At 46.0% G+C, this 26,019-nt stretch overlaps 1 protein-coding gene and 1 pseudogene across 2 annotated transcripts; both read right to left on the bottom strand.

Annotated features, from left to right (window-relative positions):
• Window positions 1-19,919, bottom strand: rbp1 (retinol binding protein 1). 2 transcript variants are annotated; one of them, XM_033031092.1, is made up of 4 exons: window positions 19,793-19,919; window positions 18,155-18,333; window positions 9,443-9,544; window positions 1-670 (listed from the first exon to the last, which is right to left on the bottom strand). In XM_033031092.1, exons 1-4 carry the CDS (start codon window positions 19,863-19,865, stop codon window positions 617-619), a joined length of 408 nt encoding a protein of 135 aa, XP_032886983.1. In that variant the 5' UTR covers window positions 19,866-19,919; the 3' UTR covers window positions 1-616. The 2 variants fall into 2 exon arrangements, with proteins under 2 accessions (XP_032886983.1, XP_032886984.1); XM_033031093.1 differs by lacking the exon at window positions 9,443-9,544.
• Window positions 19,920-25,461: 5,542 nt separating this feature from the next.
• LOC116980217 lies at window positions 25,462-25,626 on the bottom strand (annotated as a pseudogene).
• Window positions 25,627-26,019: the final 393 nt, after the last annotated feature.

Raw genomic sequence — 26,019 nt, 5'->3', positions numbered from 1 at the left:
TGACCCATAACATATATTTAATTATGATGTGTTATCTTGCAAGGTTCGACGTGGAGAAGTAGGGGAAAGTGCGGCACAGAGGTTAAAGTGCACCAAATTGGCACTGGGGATTGAAGATCATATTTCCCAATAAGGCAGTGTTAGTAAATGATTTCCTGGTTTATATTTACTGGCGAGGAGTGAGGAGAATCCTATTGAGACTGAGGAACAAATACGGAAAGGGAAAGAGAGAAAAGCGGCACAGCAATGGAGAACACGATAAAGGGGAAATTAAAAAAAACACACACAGCATAGAGATAGAGCTGCAAATTGAAACACAGTGAACTGAATGCTGGTTGATGTGCCAATAGTTATAGCGAGACAAAATTAGAACTAAATTGTGTAAGATAATAAGTCACCAATCAAAGAGAAATACAATGGGACAAGTCACTACCAACAAAATTTTCTAAGCGATTTAGACTCAAATGTCTCATTTCCTTGAAACATTTGAAAAGGTGACGAGTTTATCGTTTCCACTGATGTTGTCAGCGGATTTAGTCTTCAATGTTTAGAAGTTGTTGAGGTTCTCTGGCTTTAGTCAACGTCTCTTCTTTCGTTTTGCCTCTGGTCATGTTCTTCACTCCACCTTCTTAAAGACTTGCTTACTTTTGACATCTTCAACCCGTAGTTCCTGCAGAGTGGGAGGGAGAGAGCAGGAGAGATAAATAAAGATGCTGTATTAGCTGATGCAGAGCATATTTAGAATTTCATTGGATTTAGAATATTGCAAATTGTTTTTAATGATATTATTTTGTGCTGTTTCATAATTGCCCTTGAGAACAAATTCATTGCTTGATGTCTAAAGGAGGGGGATTCAGGAATGTTTGCATGGATGTCCGCTGTTGGCTGCAGATTTGGATAAGGAATCCACAAAATGGAAACTGCATGAAATGGGCTTGCACAATGTTACACACTTCGCTTAGAATAAGATAAAAATGGAATAGAATCGCAATAGAATCTGGAATTAATTATCAGTTCAAGTGGGTCATTGCTTTTTCTCAGCTCTCTCCTTAATAATATAATATAGGGCGAAGCCTCGTTTCCCTTGGATGGGGGCGAGGAATGAAAACTTAATGTGGCAGTGCACTTGCATAGAGTCTCCACAGGTGGCACAATGGTGCAGCGGTAGAGTTCCTGCCTTACAGCTCCAGAGACCCAGGTTCAATCCTGACTATAGGTGCTGCCTGTAGGGAGTTTGCACATTCTCCCTGTGAACGTGTGGGTTTCCTCCGGGTGCTCTGTTTTCCTCCCACATTCCAAAGGCACGCAGGTTAATTGTAGGTTAATTGGCTTCTGTGAATTGTCACTGGTGTGCAGGATGCAAAACTGAGAGATGACATACTAGTGTACATTATTGAGAATGTACAAACGTGTCACTTGTTTGACTATTGTCATGCCTAAGATCTTTCCCTTGGATTTACAATATATGAAGATAAAAATGCATATTTGCGGCATTGTGAACTGCTATTATGGTTTATAAAATTGAATTCGAAGTATGCATCCTAAATTCTTGTCTTTGTTTAGGGTTAGGGAATGCAGTAATTCATGCAATCATTTTTCATCTCTGAATGTAAATCCATGAGAATAAAGAGCACACTACTTTGAGAACCGTTTCAACTTTAACCAAACATGGATTCATTTTTTTTTTTAGCTTCTTACTCAATTTTGCAGGAAGCGAAATTTCAATCTGATTTTTCAATAACCTGGCACAGCAGAAATTAGACACAAAATGCTGGAGTAACTCAGCGGGACAGGCAGCATCTCTGGAGAGAAGGAATAGGTGACGTTTCGGGTTGACCTGACTCTCAGTCTGAAGGAATGTCACCCATTCGTTCTATCCAGAGATGCTGCCTGTCCCGCTGAGTTACACCAGCATTTTGTGTCTATCATCGGTGTAAACCAGCATCGGCAGTTCCTGCATATACAGCAGAAATTAGGTTTTGTTGGAAAAGGTCGTGAAGCAAAAGAGTCCGTATGAGGTTTGGCTCCAAAATAAAACGTTATCCGATTCATACATCACCATTCCATGCAAATGGAAAGCGAATAATGGCTTATCCAGAACTGATAACGTTAGTTAATCAGAAGTTAAAGGCAAATTAGCAATTGCTGCTTTGGGTGGTCAATTATTAACTGGGTTGATTACAAAATATTCTGTTAATCAGTTTATTTGTGTTTCCTTGAATCATTTAATACCTCACGTCATCGGTGGCTGTATTAAATGTGTATTTTCTTCTGCACAACATACATTCCAAATAAAGAAATTACTAAAATTTCCATTTCTAGAAACTAAAAGTACTTAGTAACTGCTCGAAAATATTTGCAATTATTTACTGCAAAAGAACTATGAGAATGTTTTCACTTCAAAATATTTTATTACTAGGCCGCAGAATGGCAAATGGCATTTAATTCAAATAAGTACAAGGTGTTCCATTTTGAGAAGTCAAACTAGGGCAAGACTTCAATGGCAGAGTTTGGTGTTTTGTAGAGTAGAGGGGTCATAAGATCATAAGTGATTGGAGTAGTATTATGCCTTTCGGCCCATCAGTTTTTCACTGACTGGAGAATAATCTGATCTATCAGTTATAAGTTAGTGTACTCAACAACCCATCAATTAAAGAAAACATTTTCTCCAGATTTGCCCATTCATTGAATGTATATGTTTTCAATGTTGTCTCTCTCTGCCTCTTTAGTAAATGTAGCACCTTATTCTATCATCTGAATTAATACCAGATGGGATGATTCAACAGCACCAAGTTGAGGACATATCTTTTATATTTAAGATGGACACAAAAAGCTGGAGTAACTCAGCGGGTCTGACAGCTTCTCTGGAGAAAAGGAATCGGTGAAGTTTCCGGAATTAGGCCATTCGGCCCATCAAGTCTACTCCACCATTCAATCATGGCTGATCTGTCGCTCCCTCCTAACCCCATTCTCCTGCCTTCTCCCCATAACCTCTGACACCTGTACTGATCTAGAATCTATCTATCTCTGCCTTAAAAATATCCATTGACTTGGCCTCCACAGCCTTCTGTGGCAAAGAATTCCACAGATTCACCACCCTCTGACTGTAGATCTAGGAGTTCAAGTAAATGGTTCCCTGAATGTGGCATCACAAGTAAATATTGTGATGAAGAAGGCTTTTGTCCTGCTGGCCTTCATCAGTCAGAGTATTGTGCATCAAAGTTGGAAGGCCATGTTACAGTTGGTGAGGCCACACTTGGTGTACTGTGTTCTGTTTCGGTCACCCTGCTTCATGATAGATGCCAAAGATAAAATTAGGTTTTTACTTTAGAAACAAATCTTGTTTTTCTTTTGAAGCCAAAAAAAGACTTGTTGCTGCAACGTTTATGTCTGTGTTGGACTATGGTGATGTTTTATATATGAATGCATCTTCAAAATGCCTACAGTCTTTGGACACGGTCTACCACGGAGCACTGAGATTTGTTACTAATTTTAAAACCCTCACGCACCACTGCTCTTTGTATGCTCAAGTTGGATGGTTTGCCCTGTCCACCCGCAGACTCCATCATTGGCATATCCTTATTTATAAGACTATCCTCGGTGTTCTTCCCTCATACCTGCAGAAGTATGTAATTCGAAAAAGCACAGGAACTTATCAGCTCCGCTCTGAGGACTTGTTCTTACTAACTGTACCTAAAGTCCGTACTGAACTGGGGAAAAGGGCATTTAGTTATGCTGCTCCCTTCGCATGGAACCAGCTGCAGAATGAACTGAAACTTAAGGAGCTGGTTTCTATAAACAGATTTAAATCCCTTCTTAATGATGTTGAAGCGGGCACTTCTGTCTGTACATGCTTTGTTTGATGATGTTCTGACTGTGACTCTATTTATATGTTCTCTGTTGTTTTTAAATTATTGTCTGTAACTGTGGAACTGTGCTGCTGCCTGTCTTGGCCAGGACTCTCTTGTAAAAGAGATTTTTAATCTCAATGAGACTTCTCCTGGTTAAATAAAGGATAAATTAAAAAAAATAAAAAATTGAGTTGGAAAGAGTGCAGGGAAGATTTACGAGGACGTTAAACATAGAAACATAGAAAGTATGTGCGAGAGTAGACCACCAGGTCCGTCGAGCCCGCACCGCCATTCGCTCATGGCTGAACACTAAACAGACACACTTACCCACAAACAGTAGACACAAGACACAGAACACAAGACACTACCCTCCCCTTTATACCGCTATCACCCCTCTCCACCCCAAAAACCTCGTGATCTCCTGGGGGAGGCAAAAAACCGGATAAAAACCCAGGTCCAATTCGGGAAAAAAATCCGGGAAATTCCTCTCCGACCCCAATCTAGGCGATCGACACTTGTCCAGGAGATCACTCAGGTCTTACTATACTAACCATACCTAGGTCCATATCCCTGCCCTCTCCCCGTAGCCCCTTATCCCCTTGGCAGCTAAAAAACATCTATTTTAGTCTTAAATATATTTAAAGTTTCTGCTTCCACTGCTCCCTGGGGCAGTGAATTCCATAAATTAACCACCCTCTGGGTGAAGAAGTTCTTCCTCATCTCAGTTTTAAAAGAGCCCCCCCTTATTCTGCAACTATGTCCCCTAGTTCTAGTTTCCCCGATCATTGGGAACATCCTCGGTGCATCCACCCGATCAAGGCCCCTCACGATCTTATATGTTTCAATGAGATCGCCTCTCATTCTTCTAAACTCCAAGGAGTAGAGTTCCAGCCTACTTAACCTTTCCTCATATGTCAATCCCCTCATTGCAGGAAGTAATCTTGTAAACCTTCGCTGCACTGCCTCCAGGGCTAGTACATCCTTTCTTAAGTATGGACCCCAGAACTGTACACAGTATTCCAAATGTGGTCTCACTAATACTGTGTACAGCTGCAGCAAGACCTCCGTGTTTTTATACTCAATCCCCCTAGCAATAAAGGCCAAAACTCCATTGGCCTTCCTGATTGCTTGCTGCACCTGCATACTAACTTTTAGTGATTCATGTACTAATACCCCTAGATCCCTTTGCGTTGCATTACAACGCAGCTCCTCCTCATTTAGAAAATAACTTGCCCTATCATTTTTTTTCCCAAAGTGAATGACTTCACATTTATTAGTATTAAACTTCATCTGCCAAGTTGTTGCCCACTCACCTAACTTATCTATATCCTTTTGCAGACTCTTCCTATCCTCCTCATCCCCTACTTTTCCTCCCATTTTTGTATCGTCCGCAAATTTTGATATATTACACTTGGTTCCCTCCTCCAAATCATTTATATAAATTGTGAACAACTGGGGTCCCAGCACCGACCCTTGCGGAACCCCGCTAGTTACCGGTTGCCATCCCGAGTATGAACCATTTATCCCCACTCTCTGCTTCCTATTTGTTAGCCAATCCTCTACCCATGCTAATATATTACCCCCAATTCCATAATTTTTTATTTTTAGCAATAGTCTCTTATGTGGCACCTTGTCAAAAGCCTTTTGGAAGTCCAAGTATACCACATCCACCGGTTCCCCTTTATCCACCCGGGTTGTTACTTCCTCAAAGAATTCGAGCAAATTCGTTAAACAGGACTTCCCCTTCACAAAACCATGCTGGTTCTGTCCGATGAAGTCATGTTTATCCAAGTGCCCCGTTAGTGTTTCTTTAATAATTGTTTCTAACATTTTACCCACCACCGATGTTAGACTAACCGGTCTATAGTTACCCGCTTTCTGTTTACTTCCTTTTTTAAATATAGGTGTTACATTGGCCATTTTCCAATCCACTGGGACCGTTCCTGCCTCCAGGGAGTTTTGGAAAATTATCACCAATGCATCCACAATCCCCACCGCTATCTCCCTCAAGACCCTTGGATGTAATCCATCAGGCCCAGGGGATTTATCCTCCTTCAGTCTCATTAATTTCCCTAATACCACCTCCTTGGTGATCTTAATAGTATTTAGCTCCTCCATTCCTACCGCCCCCTGTTTATCCAACGTTGGAATATTTTTTGTGTCTTCTATGGTGAAGACTGATACAAAATACTCGTTTAATGCCTTTGCCATTTCCATGTTCCCCACCAACAACTCTCCAGTCTCACCCTCCAATGGACCAACGTTCACCTTAGCCACCCTTTTTCTTTTTATATAGCTATAAAAACTCTTACTATTAGTTTTTATGTTGTTTGCTAAATTCCTTTCATAGTCTATTTTCCCCGTCTTAATTAATCTCTTAGTTATTTTTTGCTGACCTTTAAATGCTTCCCAATCCTCTACCCTCCCACTATCTCTGGCTACCTTATATGCCCTTGCCTTCAGCCGAATACTATCCTTTATAGTTTTACTGAGCCATGGCTGACTGTTCTTACCCTTACCCCTTTTTTTCTTCATAGGAATAAATTTTTCTTGAAGGTTATACAGTAGACCCTTAAACGTACACCACTGCTCATGTACCGTCTTATTCTTGAGTCTGCTATCCCAGTCAACTTTGATCAGCTCAGTCCTCATACCTTCATAATCCCCCTTATTTAGACTAAGCACCCTAGCCTGAGTTTCAACCTGCTCCCCTTCTATTTGAATATGGAATTCGACCATATTGTGGTCACTTGTTCCCAACGAGTCCCTAACTATGACATTTTTAATTAATCCTGCTTCATTACACAGGACCAGATCCAAGATTGCCTCCCCCCTTGTCGGTTCTGTGACATACTGTTCTAGGAACCCGTCTCTAATACATTCTATAAATTCTTCCTCTAGTCTACCCTGCCCAGTTTGGTTTGCCCAATTAATATGAAAATTGAAGTCCCCCATGATTACAGCAGTTCCCTTTTTACATGCGTCAACTATTTGCAGATTTATGTTCTGACTAACAGCGTCACAGCTATTTGGAGGTCTATAAATTACACCCACTAGTGTTTTTTTCCCCTTGTTATTCTCTATCTGTACCCAAGCTGTTTCACTATCCTGATCCTTCAACGCAATATCCTTCCTCTCTATTGCCGTTATTCCCTCCCTTATTAAAAGGGCCACCCCTCCTCCCTTTCTTTCCTGTCTATCTTTCCTAATTGTCGAGTACCCCTCTATATTTAACTCCCAGTCCTGATCCCCTTGCAGCCATGTCTCCGTAATGGCCACGATATCATAACTATATATACTTAATTGCACCGTTAATTCATTTATCTTATTACGAATACTCCGTGCATTTAGATAAAGCACTTTCAGATGATTTTTACTACCCTTCCTTTCCGTTTTTGCCCCTTTTACATCTAGAGCTTTATCTTCACCCATTCTGTCTCCTGTCACATTTTGACTTTCCGCTTCCCCACTGATACCCTGCTCTATTTCCTCTACCCCTGCCGTTATTACCCCCCTTGATACCTCCCCCCCGCTACTTAGTTTAAAGACCTCTCTACTGCCCTAGTTATATGATTTGCCAGGACCCCAGTCCCAGCACCGTTCAGGTGAAGTCCGTCCTTACAGAACAGATCCCCCCTGTCCCAGTACTGGTGCCAGTGGCCCAAGAAACCAAACCCATTATTCCCACACCAGTCTTTGAGCCACGCATTCAGCTTTTTAATTTTACGTACCCTCGCCGATTTGGCCCGTGGCTCAGGTAGCAATCCGGAGATCAGTACCCTCGAGGTTCTGCTTTTTAATTTATTCCCTAACTGCTCAAACTCCTTCAGCAGATCCTCCTTCCTCGTCCTTCCTATGTCATTGGTCCCCACATGGACCACGACCACTGGATCCTCCCCCTCCCACTGCAAATTTCTCTCCAGCATCGCAGAGATATCCTTAACCCTAGCACCGGATAGGCAACACAGCCTTCGGGACATGTTCTGCTGGCCGCAGAGAACCTTATCTACCCCCCGAATAATACTATCCCCTATCACTACGGCATTTCTTCTAACTCCCCCCTCTTGAATGGCCTCCTGATCCACGGTGCTGCAGCCAGGTTGCTCATCCCTCCCACAGCCCCTGATCCCGTCCTTACATTGAGTAAGAGCCTCGGTCATGCTCGTCAGGGACAAGGGCTGTGGCTCCTGCCGCATCTCCTCCTGGTTCCCCCTACCTGCCTCGCTTATGGCCACACCTTCCTTTCCTTGCTCACTGCCTACTGAATTAGTTAAACTGGTCGGTGTGACCATCCCCTGGCACAAAACATCCAGGTAATACTCCCCCTCCCTGATGTACCGCAGCGTATGAAGTTGGGTCTCCAGCTCATCAATGCGGAGCTGGAGTTCCTCTAGCCTCAAACACTTACTGCAGCTGTAGGGATCTTCTACATCAATGGTGTCGACAAATTCCCACATCTCGCAGTATTGGCACATCTCCTGACCGCCCATCTTATATAAATAATTAACTGGTCCTATTTAAGAATCCCCTACTGTATTGATACACCCCTTATTTATATAATCCTACCTCCTATAAATGGGAAAGTACTCACCCCAGCCGTAAATTACCTACTGGTTTGGCTGTCTAGTGGTAATTCCGTCCGCTCTTCCTGTCTGGTCCACTGCTCCCTTGCAGTGCGTGGCAAACCTCTTTGCCTCTGTTTTATATCTACAGTGCGTGGCAAACCTCTTTGCCAACCTCTTTGCCTCTGTTTTATATCTACAGTGCGTGGCAAACCTCTTTGCCAACCTCTTTGCCTCTGTTTTATATCTACAGTGCGTGGCAAACCTCTTTGCCTCTGTTAGTCTCTGTTAGTCTCTCGAGTCTCTCGAGCCGCGGCTCCGTCCGTCCTCCCTCGGCGACAGCACCTCTACTTGTTTTCCTGCAGACAGGCCAGGAGAAGCCAAAGATCAGCAGCACAAACAGCACCTGCCCGAAACCACAGATCTCTGGACTGAGCTGGGTCCACAATCAAAGGACGTTACCAGGAGTTGAGAGCCTAAGGTATGGGGAGGGATTGGGCAGGCTAGGATTTTAGTCCTTGGAGTACAGGAGGCTGAAGGGTGATCGCATAGAGATGTATAAAATTAGGAGAGGAATTGATAGGGTGAATGTACCCAAGGTTGGGGAATTAAGTACGAGAGAGCATTGGATTAAGGTGAGAGGAGAAATATTTAATTGGAATCTGAGGGGTAACTTTTTCACACTGCGGGTGGTGGGTGTATGGAACAAGCTGCCCGAGGTTCCAGAGGCAGTAGTTGAGGCGGGGACGAGAAACATATTTAAAAGGCATTCGCAGAGGTACATGGATAGGAAAGGTTTAGAGGGTCAAGTACGGGCAAATGGGACTAGTTTAGAAGGTGCATCTTGATTGTCATGGACAAGTTGGGCCGAAGGACATGTTTTTCCTTGCTGTGTGACTCTCAGACTCCACAGCTGCTTATATTAATGAGGTCAATTCATATATAATGTGTGTTAAATTTATAATTGTAAAATTATAATTTTGTAATCATTTTGAAAATACAGTCTACAAATATCATGAACTTGCCTACCAGGTGTAGCTCATCCCCCTCAATCCAGTGAGTCCAACCGCGACCTCGTTTTTCTCCATTTTGTACACACACAAGTCTGTCCCCATCCCAATTCACCGTAGTCTAAGACAGAAACAAAAATCAAACACATGGAATAACCATAAAGCTCAAGGTATGTTTCACATTGAGATGATTTAATAGCTGATCATAATAGAGTCATTTTCTCTCGTACTAATTTATTCCAAGAACACCCATAACAGACTCTGCATGCATTAATATCACTCATTACAAAATCATGAACCACTCTCTCATAATCAGCTGCAAAATACCAATATTTTATTTCAGCTAATAATCAAGCAACATTTCCACAATGTCAAGATTGCTATAGTATATACACACACACACACACACAAATGAATTAAGGGCCTGTCCCACGAGCATGCGACTCCATGCGGCAAGCGCGAACTAACGTGGTCGCTTGAGCCGTACGGCATCGCGGGGCCGGTCCCGCTTCGATCGCCGGAGCCCTATGGAGTTGTGCGGAGCTGGTCCCGACATCACGCGGTGCTCCGAAAAACTGACCGTGTTCAAAAATTCCGAGCGGCAACGGCCTGCCGGCCCGCAGTCGCCTCGACGCCGTACGCACCGCCTCGACGGGCGTGCGCAGTGTCTCGATGCCGTACGCACGTCTTGACGCCGTACGTCACGCGCGAACATCCCGCGGACTTCGCTCGAACTTCACATCACTGACTCCACGCGGCCCCCGCTTCTGGTTTGGTCGAACTCGCCGCATGCAGGTCACATGCTCGTGGGACAGGCCCTTTAGGTATTTTAATACTCCCTCTGTTGCAAGAAGTTGTATGTAAATATTTTCAATATTTATTTTAAATATTTGCTGAGGTTTTCAATTGTTTTAGTTTCAGCATGGAAACAGGCTCTTCAGCCCACTGTGTCCGTCTCCGACCAGCGAATCCTGCACGGTAACACGATCCTGCACACACTAGGGCCAATTTAACATTTTACCAAAGCCAATTAACCTGTAAACCTTGGAGTGTGGGTGGAAACGGTGCGCCCGTGGAAAACTTACACAGGTTTACACCTGCACCACCTACATCAACCGACTCCAACTGGTCCAGAACGCAGCCGCCCGACTCATCACCCACACCAAATCCTGGCATCACATCACTCCAGTCCTCAAACAACTTCACTGGCTTCCCATCTCCCACCGGATCAACTACAAAATCCTGATCCTCACCTACAAAGCCCTCCACCATCTGGCCCCCCCATATCTCACTGACCTCCTCTCCCCCTACCAACCCTCACGGTCCCTCAGATCCACATCAGCCGGTCTCCTCTCCATCCACAAGTCCAACCTCCGCAGTTTTGGGGACAGAGCCTTCTCCAGGGCAGCTCCCAGGCTCTGGAACTCCCTCCCCCAACTGATCCGCAATTCCGTGTCCCTCACCATCTTCCAGTCCTGCTTCAAGACCCATCTCTTCACCTCTGCCTATCCTTAGCCCCACGTCCCCCTCCCTTTTCATCTGTGCATTAATTGCTTCATATTGTGTTTTGTATTGAATTCTGTCTTTACTTTGTGTACTAGTCATGTCTCTACTATTTATTTCATTTCCCTTACATGTTTTTCCTCTACCTGCTAAATTTTTGTACGGTGTCCTTGAGACTCTTGAAAGGCGCCCATAAATAAAATTTATTATTATTATACCGAAGATAGACACAAAATGCTGGAGTAACTCAGCGGGTCAGGCAGCATCTCTGGAGAAAAGGAATAGATGATGTTTCGGGTCGGAACCCTTCTTCGGACTGAAAGATAGTCAAGGCCAGAACAAAACAGGGCCGGCAACAGAATTATCTCAGAAAGGGTGGAGTGCATAATGGCCCATTGTTGGCTGGGGACGGTGTGCAAACGTCAAGGATACAAGGATGCGAACAGTGGAACTAGTTGGATGACTAGGGTGGGGAGGAGGCGGGGGGGGGGGGGTGGGGGTGTGGGGGGTGGTGGGTGGGGGGGGGGTGGGGGTGGTGGGTGGGGGGGGGGGGTGGGGGTGTGGGGGGGGGGGGGGGGGGTAGAGAGGAAAAGAGATGCTGGAGTTACTTGAAATTAGAGAAATCAATGCTGGGTTGAAAGATGAGAAGATTCACTCATCTTGTCTATAAGTGAAATATTACGAGGTTCAAAAGAGGGATTTGGTGGATGCAATGAACAAAAGTAATCTCCTCACAACCCATGACTGCGCAAGCCTCCCTCAGGTAATCCAACCACAGGTCACCAACCTGAAATGTTACCTCTGTTTCTCTCTTCACAGACTCCTTCCAGATATTGATTATCTTAGAAATGTTCTGTGCTTAATATTTCTACCCTCCTTTGATATTAGAGCTCAGCCCAGACTTTCAAGTCACTTTTGATTGCTTAAGAAGAGCCTAATGGGAGGGAGGGAGATATGTGCTTTTTTTTCTCTCGTGCAAATTCAAATATCAAAAGAGTTCAAAATCAAAAACTAAATGGATATCCTCCCAAGACACAATGAGGAATAATGCAAGAATAGATCATTAAAGCAGGAGCTGTAAAGAGATATTCTTCAATTATGTAGTACGGTTCTATGGAGGATTTCTTCTATACACAGCCTGCAACTGTACGTCTATTTCAGCACAGACTCACAGAACCTGTTGCCGATTGACTTCTGGAAACAAAAAGAGTAGGAAGGAAAACTATCCAAAAGTGTGATAGATTAGCATTGTTTGTGTATCGAATTTGGCTCCCAAAATCCGTTACAATCAATGGCACCAAATTTCAGTTCTAGAGCACATCACGTATGCATTACTATGCTGCACATTCATCACATATTGAGGGCAAGTTACAGCCCCGGGTTGTTTGCCTGCCCGACATCCTTCAGCTTAATGAGAACCAGCATTACCACAGAATACAAATCAATTGTCGAATACAAGCTCATTTACAGGCATTATGCTGCACTTTCACCGATAGCAACGCCAACAGCAGTAACTGATATCAGTTGGACACAAAAATGCTGGAGCAACTCAGCGGGTCAGGCAGCATACCTGGGGTGGCACGATGGCGTAGCAGTGGAGTTGCTGCCTTATGCCCCTGTCCCACTTAGGAAACCTGAATGGAAACCTCGGGAGACTTTGCGCCCCACCCAAGGTTTCCGTGCGGTTCCCGGAGGTTGCAGGTGGTTGTCGGAGGTTGCAAGTAGTGGAAGCAGGTAGGGAGACTGACAAAAACCTCCAGGAACCTCCGGGAACCGCACAAAAACCTTGGGTGGGGCGCAAAATCTCCAGAGGTTTCCGTTCAGGTTTCCTAAGTGGGACAGGGGCATAACAGCACAAAAGACCCAGGTTCGATCCTGACTACGGGTGCTGTCTGTACGGAGTTTGTACATTCTCCCCGTGATCTGCAAGGGGTTTTCCCCGGGAGCTCCGTTTTTCTTCTTTACACTCCAAAGGCGTACAGGTTTGTAAGTTAATTGGTTACATTGTAAATTGTCCCTAGTGTGTGTAGGATAGTGTTAATTTGCAGGGGTCGCAGCAGTGGGGCCGTAGGGCCTGTTTCCACGCTGTATCTCTAAGCTAAACTAAACCAAAAAGGAATAGGTGACACTGATTTGGTTTCAGATGCCAAAAATACCACCTCCGTTAGTTCAGCACACACACACACACACAGGAGTGTTGGAAGACACTATGAGCTGCAGCTCTGGAATCAGACCCACCTTCCTTCTGTTCAAAACAATTTCATACAAATTCATGTCTGAATGATTTCTGATAACAGCACACTATGGGAAAGAGGGCATTTAATACCTGAAGGTGTGCAACAAAACCTGAGTGGTCAATAAATAATCAGGTTAAGAATAAACAGCTGAAGAACTGAGAACTCTGAACTGAAGGCATGAATGCAATGTCAAATGAGAAAATAAAGAGAGGGAAATATATTAAAAGGTGAACAAATTAGAGAAAAAAATGATACATGCAAGTTTCTTTTTAAAGTTTGACATTTCTAAAATAACACTTTGCAAACCAAATGACTGAAATTCAATAATCTAATTAGAGTGCCAAAGCTGTAGATTGGCATGGATTAACGTGGCATTAATAAGTGTATATAAAGATGCCAATACTAATCCTAGATTATTTTGCTGGAGTTTATACGCATCTATCATGCATTTTAAATAGTCATGTCATTCCAAACATGCCTCTAATGAGCAAGAGTGCTAAATTGCTAACAGCATAATGGCGTAAACAATGTTGATTTTATTTTGGATGTTGCTATTTAACTGGGCACCTGCCCCTTGTCTGAAATCTCAGTACTATTCGTACCTAACGATAAATGCTGCAAATCTGAATTAAAAACAAAACTAAAAAAATGCTGGAAAAACTCAACACCTGTGAAAAGATGATGAGCTAATGCTTCCTCAATATGTAACATACTTTGACTTTCCAAATTTGAAAGAATAAAACCCCTGTTGGTTGTAATCTTATTTTCTAACTCTTGGACACCAGAATCCATCATGGTAATCTATGTTTAATTAGGAAGGAAATGCAGATGCTGGTTTATACTGAAGATAGACACAACATGCTGGAGTAACTCAACGGGTCAGGCAACATCTCTGGAGAAAAGGAATAGGTGACATTTCGGGTCGGAGCCCTTCTTCAGACTGGGGAAGGTTTCCAACCCGAAACTTTACCCATTCCCTTACTCCAGAGATGATAATCTGTGGTTCTTTCTTCAATGTATCTTTTCTGTAATGTGATGTCTTGTATTCAAATTCCTTTTACATTAGCCTTTTTTTAAATTAATTTTGTACTTTTCTGTGACATTTCATGATCATGCAGCTTGTTCCTTGCCTTTTTTTGAACAGGCATTGTATTCAGTTTTTCACTGGCTAGAGAACATAGAAACATAGAAAATAGGTGCAGGAGTAGAGGCCATTCGGCCCTTCGAGCCTGCACCACCATTCAATATGATCATGGCTGATCATCCAACTCAGTATCCTGTACCTGCCTTCTCTCCATACCCCCTGATCCCTTTAGCCACAAGGGCCACATCTAACTCCCTCTTAAATATAGCCAATGAACTGGCCTCAACTACCTTCTGTGGCAGAGAATTCCACAGATTCACCACTCTCTGTGTGAAAAATGTTTTCCTCATCTCAGTCCTAAAAGATTTCCCCCTTATCCTTAAACTGTGACCCCTTGTTCTGGACTTCCCCAACATCGGGAACAATCTTCCTGCATCTGGCCTGTCCAACCCCTTAAGAATTTTGTAACTTAGCGGGTCAGACAGCATCTCTGGAGAAAAGGAATAGAGGTTCCTGGTCGAGACTCTTCTTCAGATTTTCTTTTCAGTGAGGGCGTGGAGGCCAGGAAAATGGAAGTAATTGAAGAGATGGAGGGTGTGTGAGGCGTCTTGGACATAGGTAGCGAAGGATTGGACTCGGGGGGGATAGGATGGATTTGAGGTATGCGGAAATTATTTCAGTGAGACTGGAGCAATATATTTACTCTTTACTTCATGTGCTCAGCTGATAATTTAGAAACATAGAAACATAGAAAATAGGTGCAGGAGGAGGCCATTCGGCCCTTCACCGCCATTCATTGTGATCCTGATTCATTGTGATTTGTCCTAAATTTCAAATACAAGCTTGAGTCTTATTGACATCAAATTCCTTCTGGAAGTCTATAAAAATAACACCCATGAACATAGCTTCCGATCTTGGTTACTTCTGTGAAATAATTCTGACTAAGCATGATTTCCCTCTGATCAGACGAGATTTGCCCTTAATCGCAGGCTCACTTATTATCCCAACAGCAGATGTTAAGCCAAAGATTCATAGTTCCTTTGTTTATCTTCTATCATCTTTCTTAAATAAGAGAGAGACATGTGCAATTTTCCAAACTATGGGCCTGGTTACTGAATTGAGACAACATTTAATGATGTGGAAAAGACATCTGCAATGTTCAAATCCACTGCCTTTGAAATCTTGGAAAGAAAACTATCTGGTCCCAGTGGAATGTCTTTTACTAGATGTTTTATTTTCTTTGTTACTATTATTGGGTTAGATTATTATGAGTCCCCTTTTATTCCTGATTCAATATTAATTTTTTTGGGAACTCAAGTACGATATCCTTTTCTTCAGACTTTAGACTTTTAAGGTCAAGGTTTCAAGGTCAGTTTATTGTCACATGTAGCAATTAAGGTACAGTGAAATTTGAATTACCATACAGCTATACTAAAAAACAGCAACAAGACACACAGCTACATAAACGTTAACATAAATCCATTAGAGCGGATTCCCCACGTTCCTCACTGTGATGGAAGGCATTAACGTCCAATCTCATTCCTCTTTATTCTCCCGCAGTCGGGGTAGTCGAAACATCCGCGGTCGGGGTGATCGAAACTCCTGAGTCGGGGCGATCGAAACTCCTGCGTTTGGTGTCCCCGACGTCAGTCTCTATCCAGAAACCGCAGGATGACCCCCGACAGGGATCGCGAACTCCGTGATGGTGATTCCGCATGCTCCCGCGAGGGAGCTCCCGATCGATCTCCAGCAAAGGCCGCCAACTCCACGACGTTAGGCCGTAGTTCAGACGGAGATACGATACGGAAATAATCGCATCTCCATCGAGGTAAGAGATGAGGAAAAGTTCCCACAACTCCCCCCTCCACATTAAACAAGCTATAGAACACTAAAAAACATACATTTAACACATACAAAACTGACACAAAGAAAGAAAGAGCCGATAGACTTTTGGTGAGGCAGCCATTGCTGGCGCCACCTGGTGGACTAGAGATACAGTGTGGAGAAAGGCCCTTCGGGCCTGCCGAGTCTACACCGACCAGGGCAATTTCACAGTTTTACCTAAACCAATTAACCTTCAAATCTGTAAGCTTTTGGAGTGTGGGAGGAAACCAAAGTACCTGGGGAAAGCCCACGTAGTCACAGGGTGACTGTGCAGACTCTGTACAGGCAGCACATATGGAACCTAGATCTCTGGCGCTGTCAGGCAGCAACTTTACCACTGTGCCACCCACCAAAAAAATAATGCAATGTTACTCAACATGTTGTCTGCTTGCTTATTTTTATTATAATATTGTCATGTTATTTGCAACTTACATGCTTTTAATTAGTTTTATGTTAACATGTATGAGTGTTTCCATGTAAGTCAACGTTCTACTCCTCACTAATGTAGTTTGGTTCACTACTACATATAATTCTTTCAATAACTCCCACTGATCGTCTGTCAAATTACTCATCTACAATTGTTCCAAGATTACGGTGAGTCATCTCTGACTAAAACTCATATTAGCTGCTCTTAAGCCATTTTCCCTTCAAATGCAATATGGAATTTGATTATTTTGCCCTTTGATGCATACTTTTGTTTTATTACGCTGATAATAGTATTTGGCTCATTTTTCCCCCCGTTAAATCAACTGTTGCCCGTGACTACCTGTTTTTAGTTCAGTTTAGTTTATTGTCAGTGAAAAGTTTTAGTTGTGTTCTATCCAGTCAGCAGAGAGACAATGCATGATTTAAGGGCCTGTCCCACCAGCATGCGACTCCATGCGGCAAGTGTGACCTAACGTGGTCGCTTGAGCCGTACGGCCTCGCGGGGCCGGTCCCACTTCGATCGCCGGAGCCGTATGGAGTTGTGCGGAGCTGGTCCCGACATCGCGCGGGGCTCCGAAAAACTGACCGTGTTTAAAAATTCCACGCGGCAACGGCCTGCCGGCCCGCAGCCGCCTCGACGCGTACGCACCGCCTCGATGGGCATACGCAGCCTCCTCGACGTCGTGTCACTCACTCGACCTCCTCGCGGCTCCCGTTTCTAGTTTGGTCGCGCTTGCCGCATGTAGGCGCATGCTGGTGGGACCGGCCCTTTAGGTTGCCCTTGCTGCATGCAGGCGCATGCTGGTGGGACAGGCCCATTACTTTTTCTCCAGACATGCTGTCTGACCCACTATACTCCAGCTTTATGTGTCTATCTAATGTTGAACATGTGGCACCTCAGGCTTAAGTTACCCAGCACAAACCAATTCACGTGAAGGTTACAGTCTCAAACTATAACCACTCTAGAGTTTGTGATATCCTCCTCTAACTTTTACTTTTATACATTCTGCCAGGCCGGGGGGTGGGCGGGGGGGGGGGGGGGGGGGGGGGGGGGGGGTGTTCAGCTCACTCATACAATAGTTGGTGCCACCCTTTCTAAGCTCTAGGGACTTGACTTTCATCTTAATCTGCAATTCTGTTGGCACAGAGCTTGCACATTCTTTCCATTACAGCGGGGGTTTCACTCAGCTGATCTGGTTTCTCCCCTCATCCTTAACTAATGCATGTAGGCTATTATGCTGCTCAATGTAACCCCTCGGTGTAGATTAATGATAAAATGAATCAAAGCGGAGTTGATGCGCAGTTTTGAGTGAGCACAAGAGGAAGGGGTACAGGCAGAGAGGAGACAGAATCACATTAATGGGATTACTCCTCTGGGCACCTTCATAGACCCAATGGCCCAAAGCTTCTCACATGTTCGTTCAAGATCTTTTAGTTTTCCCTTTACCTCCAGAGATTCGAACAAGACATCATTGTTGCCATGCTACTAATTGGCCAGGGCTTAATCCTGCCAACCTTTCTAAAGTTCATTCACAATAATTATAGGCAAAGCTTCACTGAATCCTCTTAGACCATGTGATCTGATGACAATGCTTACCATACACTTGCGATCGTCTATTCCAGATAAGTCCTCAGGAAACTCTTTGCCAATATCGAATTCCATGATGTAATTACGGAGGCTGCTGATGGTTTTAATGATCATGTGGTTGCCCTTATGAGTAATGTCTTTGTCCGCTTTCAACAGGACTGCAATTTTCCGCAGAGCAATGTTTACATCTGAGTAAAAAAAAAAAAAAAAATAAAACAACATTTACTTTAAACCAGATCAAGATGAAACAAAGAGTTTCAGCTCCGCATGTTATTCATAGTGCAAGGTGAAAACCAAATTATTAATTAATTCTCAACAAAGTTACAAGATTATTCTCACATACATATCTACTGTATTTTATGTGTAGGAAGGAACTGCAGATGCTGGTTTAAACTGCAGTCGCTATCGCAGTCGCTGCCTCAAAAAGACTGGCAGTATCATCAAAGACCCACACCATCCTGGCCACACATTCATCTCCCTGCTACCTTCAGGTAGAAGGTACAGGAGCCTGAAGACTGCAACAACCAGGTTCAGGAATAGCTACTTCCCCACAGCCATCAGGCTATTAAACCTGGCTCGGACAAAACTCTCAACATTAATAACCCATTATCTGTTATTTGCACTTTATCAGTTTATTTATTCATGTATGTATATATTTATATTACGGTATATGGACACACTGATCTGTTTTGTAGTAAATGCCTACTATATTCTGTTGTGCTGAAGCAAAGCAAGAATTTCATTGTCCTATCAGGGACACATGACAATAAACTCACTTGAACTTGAACTTGAAGATAGACACAAAAAGCTGGAGTAACTCAACGGGTCAGACAGCATCTCTGTAGATGTTTTGGGTCGAGACCCTTCATCAGACTTGGACTTCGTGCAATTGTACCCATTAATTTTACACCATATCTCACCAGCAGTTTAACAATGACAGTCAGAGCTCACACAAATGTCAAGATCCAAGTTCATGCTTTAAACTACAAACTTAATCTTCTGTAATGGTTTGATAGTGGTCACCCTTGATTAAGTGCTTGCTTTAACATTGTCCTCCCAATACTTTGGCAAGGTTTAAAACTGTGCAACAAAGAAGTTATTTTTCAGATATTTAATAACGCTTTTTACTAAATATCATCAAAACATTCCTTTTAGACAATAGACAATAGACAATAGGTGCAGGAGTAGGCCATTCGGCCCTTCGAGCCAACACCGCCATTCTATGTGATCATGGCAGATCATCCCCAATCAGTACCCCATTCCTGCCTTCTTCCCATATCCCCTGACTCCGCTATTTTTAAGAGCCCTATCTAGCTCTCTCTTGAAAGCATCCAGAGTACCGGCCTCCACCGCCCTCTGAGGCAGAGAATTCCACAGATTCACCACTCTGTGAGAAAAAATGTTTCCTCGTCTCCGTTCTAAATGGCTTACCCCTTATTCTTAAACTGTGGCCCCTGGTTCTGGACTCCCCCAACATCGGGAACATTTAAAAAGTAAACCTACTTAGGTTGGCCTTTCTTTAAAAGTACACACCTAAAATTTGAAAAAAAAATAGTGATGATTCAAATTATTAATTCTTAAGGATAGGTTTTGATTACTGAGTACAAAACTACACATTTCTGGCTTACATAGTTCTACAGGTTTTACCTAGTGCTTTCAAGTATTCTTCAAAGTTCTCATTGATCATCATTTTCCAGTATCCGCTGAAATCAATTGGCATTTCTAAGTCTTCAGCTGCAGAGACAAAACTGAGTTGGACCTCACTTTGCAGGACCTGTTTTCACTGAGTTTAAAATCCTGCTGCAACTGTTGTCCACTGACCTATATTGGCCTGTGTACCATTTGATCCGATTATTTTTGAGAATGCTGCAAATCCCCTTCAGTTGTAATCAATTGCATCTATTGTACAACTGCTTATGACGGTCCTCAATTTGTCCGAACTGGCTGAGTTTATGTGTTTAAGAAGGATCTGCAGATGCTGGAAAATCGAAGGTACACAAAAATGCTGGGGAAACTCAGCGGGTGCAGCAGCATCTATGGAGCGAAGGAAATAGGCAACGTTTCGGCACGGAACATTGCCTATTTCCTTCGCTCCATAGATTTTTTTAATTTCAAAATATACTTTATTCAATTGGTAAATATATACAATTCCTGAACCATTCAAACAAAATTCATCCGACATTTTCGGAGACTATACAAATTTTTTCCAGTACAATTCTTTTTTTTCACATTTGTCAAATGTCACCAAACAGTCCCCCACCCGTGCCACTCATGTGGCCCCCTGGCGTGGGATACCTTCCCTTAATTTAATTTGAGGGGCGTCTCCACCATACCGTGCCCCCCATGTCCAGCAGCGGAAGGACCCTAGACTGTGGCCCTCCCCCACCGAGCCTTGGCGTTGGCTGCACCAAGCTTCAGCGAGTCCCTTAGCACGTACTCCTGCAGTCTGCAGTGGGCCAGTCGGCAACATTCCCTGACGGACATCTCGCTCTGCTGGGTGGTGAGCAACGCTCGGGCAGACCAAAGAGCGTCTTTCCCCGAGTTGATGACCCTCCAGCAGCACTCGATGTCAGTCTCTGAATGTGTCCCTGGGAACAGTCCGTAAATCACAGAGTCCTCTGTGACGGAGCTGTTCGGGATAAATCGTTCCAGGGACCCTTTCATACCTCTCCAGACTCGTTTTGCAAACCCACACTCTGCAAAGAGGTGGGCAACCGTCTCCTCTCCATAGCAACCGTCCCGGAGGCAGCGTGCGCTGGCAGTGAGGTTTCCGACGGTGCAGGAAGGATCTAACTGGGAGGGCTCCCCTCACCGCCAGCCAAGCCAGGTCTTGGTGCTTGTTGGTCAGTTCTGGCGATGAGGCATTTTGCCAGACAAGCTGGGCAGTCTGCTCTGGGAACCACGCCACCGGATCCATCGAGTCCTTTCCCTGCAGTGCCTGCAGGACATTCCGTGCTGACCACTGCCCGATGGACTTGTGGTCAAAGGTGTTGGTCCGGAAGAACCTTTCAACAGACGCCAGATGGGGCGGCAATGTCCAGCTGACTGGCACATTGCGTGGCATCTGCACCAGGCCCATCCTTCGCAACACCGGGGACAGGTAGAACCTCAGCAGGTAGTGGCACTTAGTGCCCACGTGCCTTGGCTCTACACTCCGCCTGATGCAGCCACACACAAAGGTGGCCATCAGGATGAGGGCGACGTTGGGCACGCTTTTACCCCCGTTGTCTGCCGACTTGTACATTGTGGCCCGTCGCACCCGGTCCATCCTCGACCCCCAGATGAACTGGAAGACGGCCCGGGTGATCCCCGTGGCGTAGGAGGGAGGGACAGGCCACACTTGTGCCAAGTACAGCAGACCCGAGAGCACCTCACACCTGATGACCAAATTTTTCCCGGTTATGGAGAGGGAGCGTTGCCTCCACAGCTCCAGCTTCCTCCCCACCTTGGCTATCCGCTCCAGCCAATTCTTGTTACTCGACTCAGCCCCCCCGAACCAGATCCCCAGCACCTTCAAGAAGTCAGGCTTGATGGTGAAGGGGATGGAAGATCGGTCGGGCCAGTTGCCAAAGAGCATGGCCTCGCTCTTCCTGCGGTTCACCCTGGCTCCCGTGGCCGACTCAAACTGGTCACAGATGCTGATCAATCTGCGGACCGACCTTGGATCCGAGCAGAAGACGGCGACATCGTCCATGTACAGGGAGGTCTTGACCTGAATGCCCCCACTGCCTGGCAATGTCACTCCTCTTATGCTCGCATCCTTCCTGATGGACTCGGCAAAAGGTTCAATACAGCAGACAAACAAGACAGGAGAGAGAGGGCAACCCTGCCTGACTCCAGACCTTACAGGGAAACTGTCTGATTCCCACCCATTGATTTGGACTGCACTACGGATGTCGGTGTAGAGCAGTTTGATCCAATTTCGGATTCCCTCCCCAAAACCCATTTTGGAGAGCACGTCCCTCATGTACGTGTGCGATATCCTGTCGAAGGCCTTCTCCTGGTCCAAGCTGACTAGGCAGGCATCCACCCGTCTGTCCTGCACGTAGGCGATGGTATCTCTCAGCAGCGCTAGGCTGTCTGAGATTTTCCTGCCAGGTACAGCACAGGTTTGGTCCGGGTGGATCACCCGCCCCAGAGCAGACTTGACCCGGTTGGCGATGGCCTTAGACAGGATCTTGTAATCTACATTCAACAATGTTATGGGTCTCCAATTCTTTATATCCTTCATCTCCCCCTTCTGCTTGTAGATTAGGGTGATGCTGCCCTTCCTCATGGAGTCTGACATGCTGCCGGCTAGAAGCATGTCGTTGTACACTTCCAGCAGGTCCGGGCCCACCCAGTCCCACAGAGCCGAATACAACTCGGCCGGTAAGCCATCGCTTCCGGGAGTTTTACTCGAGTCAAAGGAGCGGATGGAGCCAGTCAGCTCTTCTAGGGTCAGTGGTTGGTCCAGACTCTCCTGCTTGCTGTCCTCCAAGACCTCCGTGATAGAGGACAGGAAGTTCTGGGAGGCGGTGCTGTCTGTGGCCTTTTGGTCATACAATTCCGAGTAAAAGGATTTGCAGACCCTCATCATGTCTGTCTGTGAGGATTCTACCGAGCCGTCCTCCTCCCTAAGGCTGTTGATCACAGAGCTCCCCCTGTGAACCTTATGGAAGAAGAAACGTGAGCACGTCTCTCCTGCTCCACATGGCGGACCCTGGATCGGAAGATGATCTTGGAGGATTCAGAGATAAAGAGCCGAGCTTGCCGGTCCTTCACCTCTCTAAGTTCCTCCCTCACATCCACCCCCCCTCGACTGCAGAAGGAGCAGTTGCTGCGAATCTGTCTGGAGTTGGCACAATTCCCTCTGTCTCTGTCTTGCTCTCTGAACCCCTTTGGCTATGAAGAACCTCTTAATGTTCTCCTTGGTTGCTTCCCACCAGAGTGTCGGGGAGTCAAAGAGGGGCCTCACCGTTCTCCAACGTGCGTAGTCCCTCTTTAGCTCCTCAACGTTCTCTGGGGTCAACAGCTTCACGTTTAACTTCCACGTCCCTCTGCCTGCCTTCCGGTCCTCCTGTAGGTGACAGGAAGCCTGAAGGAGGCAGTGGTCAGAGAAGAACACCGGCGTGAGGTCGGTGTGTCTCACCGTGACGGCCTTCGTGGTGAAGACGAAGTCTATCCGGGATCGGGCCAAACCGTCCGATCTCGACCAGGTGAACCGCGGCTGGGACCCGCCTGCAGGGTCGCTGAAGGCGTCGTGCAGCTTTGCGTCTTTTACCGTCTCCATCAGGAACTTGGACGTGCTGTCCAGTCTGTTGTCGGCACTGCCGGATCGTCCAGCCGCATCAATGATGCAGTTGATGTCACCGGCCAGAACGAGCTGCCGGGACGTGGCCAACAGCACTGGGAGCTGCTGGAGAACGGCCTGCCGCTCGCTCCGCACGGGTGGGGCATACACATTAATCAGCCGGAGCGGAGAACCACGGTACATAACATCCACCACGAGGAGACTCCCCGCAACCACCTCCCTGACCTCAGTGATGGCGAAGTTCCCTCCCCGCAGCAAGATCCCCAGGCCGGAAGCACGACAGTCATTGCCCCCGACCACACAGACAGTCCGTGGGGCCACCATCGCGACCACCTCCGATAACAGCGGAGGTGTGGCAACCCGCACTCCTGTAGAAAAGTCACATCTGCCTTGGCCAGGTACTGTAAGGCATTTACACATCGTGCAGTGCTCTTCACACTGCGCACGTTTAAGGATGCCAGTTTGAGCTCCATTGTCCTTTAGAGTCACTGGCCATTTTCCTGTTCCCTCATGCCCACCGCTTCGGTGAATTGCCTCACCTTTCCTGGGCTCAGGTACCCGGCCTCCTCAACGGGTTGGGTTTCCCGTGTTGTAACCCGAGGTGTCGTTGGGGGGGGGGGGGGCTGCTCGTTTTACCCCCTTCTGGGTGCGCCGCTTCCCCCGTCTCTCGTGGCTGGGGCTCAGTGACAGACTTACTGCTCCCGGAAACTCGGAGCTGGGGCCCATCGGCCGCTACGATGCTCCCGGTTGCCCGGAGCTGGGGCCCAACTGCCACTGCACTGCTGTCGATGCCCTGGGGCTGAAGCCCCTCGACTGCTGCACTGCTCCCGATGTCCTGGGGCCAGTCTCCTTGTGCAGGTGTACAATCGGCCTGGACCTTCTCCTTTCCTCCCCGGTTTTCTTCTTGTGGGGTTTCCCGTTCGCCTCATCCTCCCACGAGGAGAGGTTGCTGCCTTCTGTCAGGGAGAGAGACCATTTTTTGGGGGGTTTTTTGGGCTTGCCATCCCCTTCTGGCCTCTGCTCCGTGTGCTGACCCTTCTGGTGTTTTTTATACTTCACCGTCGTCCAAATCTGCTCTCCCCCCTCCTCCATCGACTCTCCCTCCTGGGCTTGGTGCTGGAGTTCTCCTGGCACTTGGGGGCTCGAGGTGGTTGAGGTGGTTGGGCTGTCCTCATCCCTGTTTCCCCTTTCTGCTGGGGACTTGGCAGTGGTAGTGGGTGTCTCACCTACCCTGGGGGTGCTGGAAGCCGCCCCTCTTGTTGCCTGTGCATATGTACAGGCTCTTTTTGGGCAGTCCCTGTAAAGGTGGCCTCCCTCCCCACACAGGTTGCTAGTTCTTGCTGGCTTGACAGTCCTTTTGTCTCGTGGCCCTCCGTTTTGCAGTTTTTGCAGACCACTGCATTGCATTGGGCCATCACATGTCCAGGCTTGTTACATTTTCTGCAAACTCTGGGCTGCCCCACGTAAATTAAATATCCTCGGTTTCCTCCAATTGCGAACACCGATGGAGGGTGGAGGAGAGTTCCTTCCTTGTCCACCCTCAACTTCACCTTGACCTGCCGCTTGCTCGTCCAAATCCCATGCAGATCCTTCACGTCCACGCTGTTCCCTGCTCCGTCGACGTAGCGAGCAAGGAAGGTGAGGACATCCACTACGGGCACATGTGGGTTAAACATATGCACCGTGATCGTCCTTTCTTTTTGGTTTGGGAGGGTGAAGAGCGGCTGCACCTTCAGCAACGACAGCGGAGCTTCATTCCCCTTCTCCTGGAAATCCTTCATCAGCTTTTGCCATCCTGTCGGAAGCACAAATGTAACGTCGAAATAACCGTTACCCGGGAAGTCCTGGAGGCAGTAGATATCCCTGGGCTCGAACTTGCAGGTCTCCAGCAAGACCTTCTTTACAAAGGTATCTCGACTGAAGGGCATCCCCTCGCTGAGATCCTTGACACTAATCCTGAGGGTATTGCGGGTACCCTGTCCTCTAGCTCCCATTGCAGCTGCCATTGCTACGATTTTACACCGTAATCTGCAGCTCTTGTCCTTAATGGACCGCCAGGACTGTTCTAACAAGAACAAATAGCCCCTTTCCCTGTTCTAACAAGAACAGGCGCTCTCTTTTAGCACTCTTTCACCACTGATAAGAACAGATACTACACTTGATCTTAGCCAAAAGGCCGAGAACCTCCTCGGTGATCAAGGTATCTCCCCTACCAGTCCTTCGCTCCATAGATTTTTTTTTTTTTCAAAATATACTTTATTCAATTGGAAAATATATACAATTTCTGAACCATTCAAACAAAATTCATCCGACATTTTCGGAGACTATACAAAATTTTTCCAGCACAATTTTTTTACATTTGTCAAATTTCACCAAACAGTCCCCCACCAGTGCCACTCTGTGGCCCCTCGTGCCGAATCGTTGCCTATTTCCTTCGCTCCATAGATGCTGCTGCACCCGCTGAGTTTCTCCAGCATTTTTGTGTACCTGGCTGAGTTTATGTTTTGATGGCCTGCTCCCACTCGCCTTAAAGGTAGAAAGTTCACAGTGTTATTTAACTAAGAATTTTAGGTGGTCCACA

This window comes from Amblyraja radiata, chromosome 13 (assembly GCF_010909765.2).
Source record: "Amblyraja radiata isolate CabotCenter1 chromosome 13, sAmbRad1.1.pri, whole genome shotgun sequence".
Classification (NCBI taxonomy): domain Eukaryota; kingdom Metazoa; phylum Chordata; class Chondrichthyes; order Rajiformes; family Rajidae; genus Amblyraja; species Amblyraja radiata.
This window is presented reverse-complemented; position numbering and strand designations above follow the sequence as displayed.

Coding starts and splice junctions, on each gene's coding strand:
- rbp1 (XM_033031092.1), bottom strand. CDS start 19,865: ATGCCAATTGATTTCAGCGGATACTGGAAAATGATGATCAATGAGAAC. Junction 18,334..19,792: donor AGAATACTTGAAAGCACTAG/GTAAAACCTGTA, acceptor TTTTTTACTCAG/ATGTAAACATTGCTCTGCGG. Junction 671..9,442: donor AGGGGGATGAGCTACACCTG/GTAGGCAAGTTC, acceptor CCCACTCTGCAG/GAACTACGGGTTGAAGATGT.